Here is a 6,550-nt window from a genome sequence, read left to right as displayed (position 1 = left end):
GCATTGTATGCTGTGTAATTCCTGCCTTGAACAGAAGCCTATCACCTCACAACAACACAAGGGGATGCAAGCAACCACCCAATAAGGAGCTCCAAATTTTAAACAAACACTATAAACAACTTTAAGATATTTTATCTCATTTACTCATTAATCCTATCAGATACGTTTGTGCACTACAGCTTCCACATTTACTCCCCTAGTTCCTGGTATCAGCCAAAGCTCAGATACCTCAAAGACAACCAACTGCTGTGTCCCAGCACAGCAAACACTGTTTCCACACACAGAGCCATCGGATATAACCTTTCAGACTAAGACAGACAGCAGAAGTCTGTAAACAAGAATAAATTTATTTTAGATTCTTTGAAGATTTAACGATATACAAAATGTATACAGTATCATATCCTTATAACATTTTACCTTTCCCCGTCAAACATAAAACACCATTTAAACAGCTATTGTGTTCGTGCCTTAAGTCTGTATCTATAAGATACACTACTGAATAAAAAAATTTATAGAGCTGTATACTGCCCTTTTAATTAAAAATTACAAATTAGTACCTATGTAACAAAAAAATCGCAGCATGAAACTTCAGTTGGACAACAGGTTTTTCTTGCTGAATGCTCAACAATATTTGGGACAGTTAAATTATATTTTATTTGCATGAAGGTGCATTGCAATCTCCCGAACTTTACATAATGCTAATCCAACCCTAGTCTCTCTTAAATAAGTACCACAAATAACATAACATTAAAGATGTTTTCTACACAATTTTAAATACATTTAAAAGTTATGTGTACATTCGGCTTTGATACACTGGTTTGATGAGATCTTTGGAAGGCAAAACTTCTGAAGCAGTCACTATGTACAACAAAAAGCACTTCCAACTTGTGTTCTCACAAGGCAACTTATTTGGACCAGTACATACTACTTCTTCTATTAAATATGATTATACCAGTCTATCATGGCTTTGTTACTATTTGATGGTGATGTGAGAAAACTGAAATGTATAAAACAAGAAATCTCATTATGCACAATTAGGGCTCTATTCCACAAAAAATAGTTTTACAGCTACGAAGCCGAACCCTGATCCAGGAGACTCTCTCTCTATTGGAACAGATCGAGTTCCTACCTTCAACCTCAGCCTACTGGCGTCACATGCACACCCTCGTTTGGCTCTGCCCTCTCCAAAAGGCCAGATTACAAATCATCTGGTGATAGTGGAACACTTCCAAACACGCCCCAAGAATACTCTGGCATCACAGAGGTAGGTGCTTTCTCCAATCTTTTTCCAAATGACGGTAAGATAGATGCCAAACAGACAAATGCTTTACCTTAAAACATCAGCTACCGAAATCCTTTTGGTTGAAGGCGTATTGCACACCACAGGACTACGGAGAGAAAATCCTCCACTAAACCAAAACAAAATAAAAAATAAACCTTCTGCTAAAAAGCTCCTTTTAAAAACATGCCATAAATACTTATCATAATTCAACCTCTAAAATGACCAGCTGCCAATCTGTTCTCTGTAGATGGTTATTACAAATTGTTAGGTCCTTAGAATATGGACCAGCCAAAATTTCACTTATAACACAGTAATCCTTGTTTTGATGCATCTTTCTTTTAATTGTGGTGAAGGAAAGATAAGTGACAGCTCTGTGACATTCCATGATGTTTGGATGAAGCCACTGATTTGATCACATCATTAGAGCATCAAACGAAGAGAATTAGCTGAATCTGATTCTTTGGTGCAGCTTCCAGGCTGAATTGTTAGTTCAGGGGAATCATCCTGAGGAAATATAACCTTGTCAGGTGTGTAATCATTCCTCTTCAGATCTGTACAAACAAAATGAAGTCATATTGGTTACTATCTCTTTGTAGAGCAGACTCAATGAAGCATAAAAGTCTTTCACATAACTGGATAGACTTGTAAGTAAGAATTCCTCAGTATGCATTCAGTGCTAAAAAATGGATGTTTTTTATCGTACATGAAATGGGAAGCCTAAAGCTGTGCTTTAAAAAGTAACAGGGCCTTAATTATTCTATTTACAGATATTATATAGCAAGCATTAGGTTGACTTTTAAAGGATTCTTCTGTTATCTGTTTCAAGTTTACTAGGAGTTATAATTCAAATAATGTCCAGAAGAGGGCCCCAAAAATGATCCAAGGGATGGAACGTCTCCCCTACAGGGACAGGCTGAGACAGTGGGGCTGTGCAGCCTGGAGAAGAAGAAGGCTCCAGGGAGACCCAAGAGCAGCTTTTCAGTATCTAAAGGGAGGCTGTAAGAAAGAATGGAACAGACTCTTTGGCAAGGTCTGTTGTGGCAGGACAAGAGGAAATGGTTTCAAACTAAAGGAAGGGAGATGTGGATTGGTTGTATGGAACAAGATTTTACAATAAGGTGGTAAGGCACTGGTACAGGTTGCCCAGAGAGATGGTGAGTGCCCCTTCCTTGGAGACACTCAAGGTCAGGCTGCACCAGGATCTGAGCAACCCAACCTAGCTGCAGGAGACCCAGTTCAATAGAGAGTTGGACTAGATGACATTTAGAAGTTCCTTCCAAAAAATAGGGTTCTATGATTCTATGATTTTTTTTTTAAATGACCTTTTCTATTTTACCTTCTGAATTCTACATCAGTCTAGCCTACCTACTTCAAATATTGTGCACACAAATACAGAATACATGCACACTGTTAAATGCTTAATTTCAGATTTTTCTTCTTAAAATGGAACATTTGAAAAGTAAAAATACAAAACTGACGTTTATTACTTAATCTACTTTCATGGCATGACACAACTGTTTAATTATACATCATACAGTATACTACAGTATATGAATGTCTCAGAAAAAATACAGTAGCCACGCTTACCAGGGAGTTTAAGTTTCCTGCAGCAGGAATTACAGTGATGCTTCGCTCTGAAGTTTTTTATCGCATCCTCTCCCAGGTTGGCTGGACCAAACACCATATCGTAAGACCTTAGAAATAAAGGGCATATAAACATAGGCTGTGTTCTCCAGAAAAAAAAAAAAAAAAAGTATAGTTTTCTTTAAACTTTTCTTCAATCTTACCTTTTTTCTCCAGCTTTTATCACAGACGGATCTGTCAAATTTTCACCAACACCTTCAGACAGCACAGGAAGAAACAGTTAAATATATAGTATCTATCTATCTATCTATACGTTACACCAGTGCATTAATATTGAAAAGCCTTGGCACTGTCAGCTATGACTTCTCAGCTTTCCCAAGAATGAAGGCAGAAGGAATCACGTGGTACAGGACACTCTTTATTCTTACATGAATTGCTCCTAAGTAGTTTGTACCTCTCAGGTTTCCTTGACCTATTTTTATGTCTACAATTCTTAACCACTTTTCACCTGAGAGAAATTTCTTACATGGGACTTCTCATAGACAGAATATGTGGCACACAGTTCAGTATAAGCACAGCTTGCTATATTACTACTACTCAAATGTTTCTACAGATGCATTATTTTTATGGTGCTTATCATTAGTAAAGCTTGTGTACACTTATATTCTCTTCAGCGCTGCGGCATCCAGTGCCACACTCAATAAGCTCACCACCAATTCAGATTTACTAGATCAAGACACAGTAAATACTGTTCATTATTTGTTACCAGCATATGAAGTCTTAATAAAATGTGATTACAAGTGAGTGCAGGACTTGGACTCTATGGTCTTTATCAGTTCCTTCCTACCCAGGACTACGATTCTGTGAGAAAGACCCATATACATCTTCCCTGGTCCTTGACCCCAGTTTCAAAACAGGGACATTACCTTGCAGATCTAGTACGAGCAGCTCCCCTCTTGTATATTCATATGTCCAATGGCTGAAAGCCAGCATAACCTCCTCTAGCATGTTACTTGGAATTATTTCATCACCATTGTTGTTGTTATATTTTCTAAACTCTCCTGTCATGCACTCTTCAACTGCAAACCACTGCCCAGCAGAGTGGCAATATAACAGGAAAACTTCCAGGAACCTAGTAAAAAGCACACTTAATGAACATATTTCCAAAATAAATGACAAGCGTACCATTACTAATGGATAATTATTTTATCTACTTATTTAAAACATTTGAAACTATTGTCACACAAGCCTAGAATTACTGCAAGAAAATATCAATACAAACATTGCCAAGAATGTTTGTAACATTCTTAATAACATCCAGAGACATAAAAAAAAACCATATCAACACCTTAATATGCTTGACTGACACGTTCACAACCCCGTAGGCATTCTTCTATATCAAAAACATGCAATAAAACAGAAGTTTAAGAGTACTCACCGTGGAGAGTAAGGAATGGATTTGGGTTTCATTTGATTGAAAGCAAAGGTGAGCTTCTGTGCTGCCCTCTGCTGCTGAATTTCCTAGAATCCAAAGTCCATATTTTATTGCTGTATTATATAACAGGAAACATTATGCAGTTTAAAAGGCAGAGAGAACAGTAACTGCCAAATTGCTTGCTCTTTAAATTATATTTACACTGTAAGATTTTTAGCTTTTTGATTCACTAAACCATAATGGAGCAGGTTATTTTGTCTGTTTGGCCCTTTAGCTCACAGAGAACAGCAAACTAACTTAAACACCGTGCTTGTCTATGTTCAGTAAATGACAAGAATAAAACTTACTCTCAAGCACAAGTGTAACACAGTGTCCTCTTTATAAATGCTTGACCAAGTGTTCACAACTTCAGGAAGGAAAGACTTGATGATATAAAGATGTCCTGATTTCAGGATGTCATACTCTGACCATGTGCATACAACTTTAAGAGCTCGACGTAAACCTCCTCCCATCTCCTCTTTGCTTAAAAATTCAATTTTTGCACAGAGTCCCAGTTGTGACCAGGAAGACATGCTGTTGTTCAAGATGTTGGGAGAACTTTCTTCGAGGCGATACACAGTGACTGGTTCACCTATTTACAACAAAAAGCAATTAGCACTTTTAGTTTTTGAAGTTTAAAACTGAAGCACTGAATATCTCTGCGTTCTTAGATTGCAACACACGCGAAGTTGTTATTAACACTCTACATTAATTTTAAAAATCTAGACAAGCCAGCTGGAATTTCTCTCCAATTCCTTTCATACAGCAACATAGAGACACGATGTTTTGATCCCCCTGATTAGAACTACTAATGACCCTATTTAAACAGCATTCTGTGGACACGGTTTGTTTTTTGTTTTCTTCTCCAAAAGACTACATTAAGCCAGCTGTTTGAACTCTGACCCTCTTCCCTCTACCCACCAGCAAGAATTAAAGTTCTTACCTCTTGGAGGCACAGGAGTGAAAGGAATGCTCTGTGACAACCTCATCAAGTTATTTCTTTCCACAGCTAGAAGAAAAATAACAGCATTCATCAGATTCTAAGGATCTAATAAGTGTCATTAAAAATATGAACATTTATTCATAAGAGGCACTGACCTGAGTAATAGTAGTTGATATCCATGATAGGCTTGAAAGGAGAAGCAATGCCTAAGAGAGATGAGAAATGATGAGAGAAACTGCCTGACACCTGGATTGTGTACTAAAATAACCATGCACAAAGCTCACTCTCTCCAAGTGGTTAGGGTCTGAAAAAGATTTGCTATGCAGAAAATTAAGTATCTCATTTAGCTTTTCAATACATCAGAAGAAACTGTAGTACCTGGTAGTAGACCATTTGTTAAAAAAGTAATCACAGCTCTGTCTCTTAACTTCAAAGAATATTCTCATAGTTTGTATATATGAAAAAGCTCCTAGCTTGTTTATAGAAGAAACGATCAACATACCATTCAATGCATCTTCCTCAGATGCCCTGTGAAATGCCAAAAAAGCAGCTGGTCACTGTTTGTTAAAAACTTGCCTTACGTTCACCAATTTTAACACATCATCCTAGGTCACCTTGTTAAACTGATAGTAGTGCCTTTACCCTATTTTTCAAGGGCAGCACTACTGCTTAATTACAAAATGGTAATGGAAGGCTGTTAAGTAATCTCACAGCTTTAGAGCTATACTTTAAATACTGCCAGTCACGTACAACATTACGCAAAGCTTGCATCACAAGAGTCCATTCTCACAGAAATGCTTTAATTAAATTGTGTTCCCAACAGCTAACACTTCTGTTATCAGATTAATAAGGTAATGGTTTTAACAGTTAACTCAAGGGATAATTGTTAACAACAGCAATGACTGCACAATTTCAGAGAAGGTTTACAAGTTCTAAAGGTTGGGAAAAGACCTTCACCTGGAAGTTAGCACCCAAACAAGTATCAATACAAACATTTTCATGTAAGAACATGTTTTGCCCTTTGATGTGACCCCATTAATTTAAATAGAACCTGTCGTAGCATTCCAGTGAACACATTCAGTTAGTAACATTCAGAAAGTAACTTACATTTGACTGCTACTTGAAGGTCTGCCTTGCAACCAATCCTTTAAATCAAAGGGGGAAAGAAAAAAAAAAAAAAAAAGGAAAAACTTTTTTTGTTTCAGTTTTGTAAGGAGAAAGTAGTATATTTAATTTTGGGGTGAGAGAGTTATATGCTTTAAGATCT

General features: G+C 37.0%; 1 protein-coding gene across 1 annotated transcript in view; it reads right to left on the bottom strand.

Annotated features, from left to right (window-relative positions):
* Positions 1-327: 327 nt before the first annotated feature.
* The window catches only part of TRPM7 (transient receptor potential cation channel subfamily M member 7), a 53,234-nt gene continuing 47,011 nt past the window's right edge, over positions 328-6,550 (bottom strand). The window contains exons 31-40 of the mRNA XM_042875684.1: positions 6,391-6,428; positions 5,786-5,811; positions 5,439-5,489; positions 5,284-5,349; positions 4,649-4,932; positions 4,305-4,387; positions 3,793-3,998; positions 3,070-3,121; positions 2,870-2,976; positions 328-1,833 (exon numbers count right to left, since the gene is read on the bottom strand). Coding sequence (XP_042731618.1) covers positions 1,703-1,833; positions 2,870-2,976; positions 3,070-3,121; positions 3,793-3,998; positions 4,305-4,387; positions 4,649-4,932; positions 5,284-5,349; positions 5,439-5,489; positions 5,786-5,811; positions 6,391-6,428 — 1,044 coding nt within the window. The 3' untranslated portion in view covers positions 328-1,702. The remainder of the gene's footprint in view (positions 1,834-2,869; positions 2,977-3,069; positions 3,122-3,792; positions 3,999-4,304; positions 4,388-4,648; positions 4,933-5,283; positions 5,350-5,438; positions 5,490-5,785; positions 5,812-6,390; positions 6,429-6,550) is intronic.

The sequence above is a fragment of the Lagopus leucura genome, unplaced genomic scaffold (assembly GCF_019238085.1).
Source record: "Lagopus leucura isolate 7727_CA_CO unplaced genomic scaffold, USGS_WTPT01 Super-Scaffold_100015, whole genome shotgun sequence".
Taxonomy (NCBI): Eukaryota; Metazoa; Chordata; class Aves; order Galliformes; family Phasianidae; genus Lagopus; species Lagopus leucura.
Note: the sequence above shows the minus strand (reverse complement) of the source record. Positions and strands in the feature narration are given on the sequence as shown.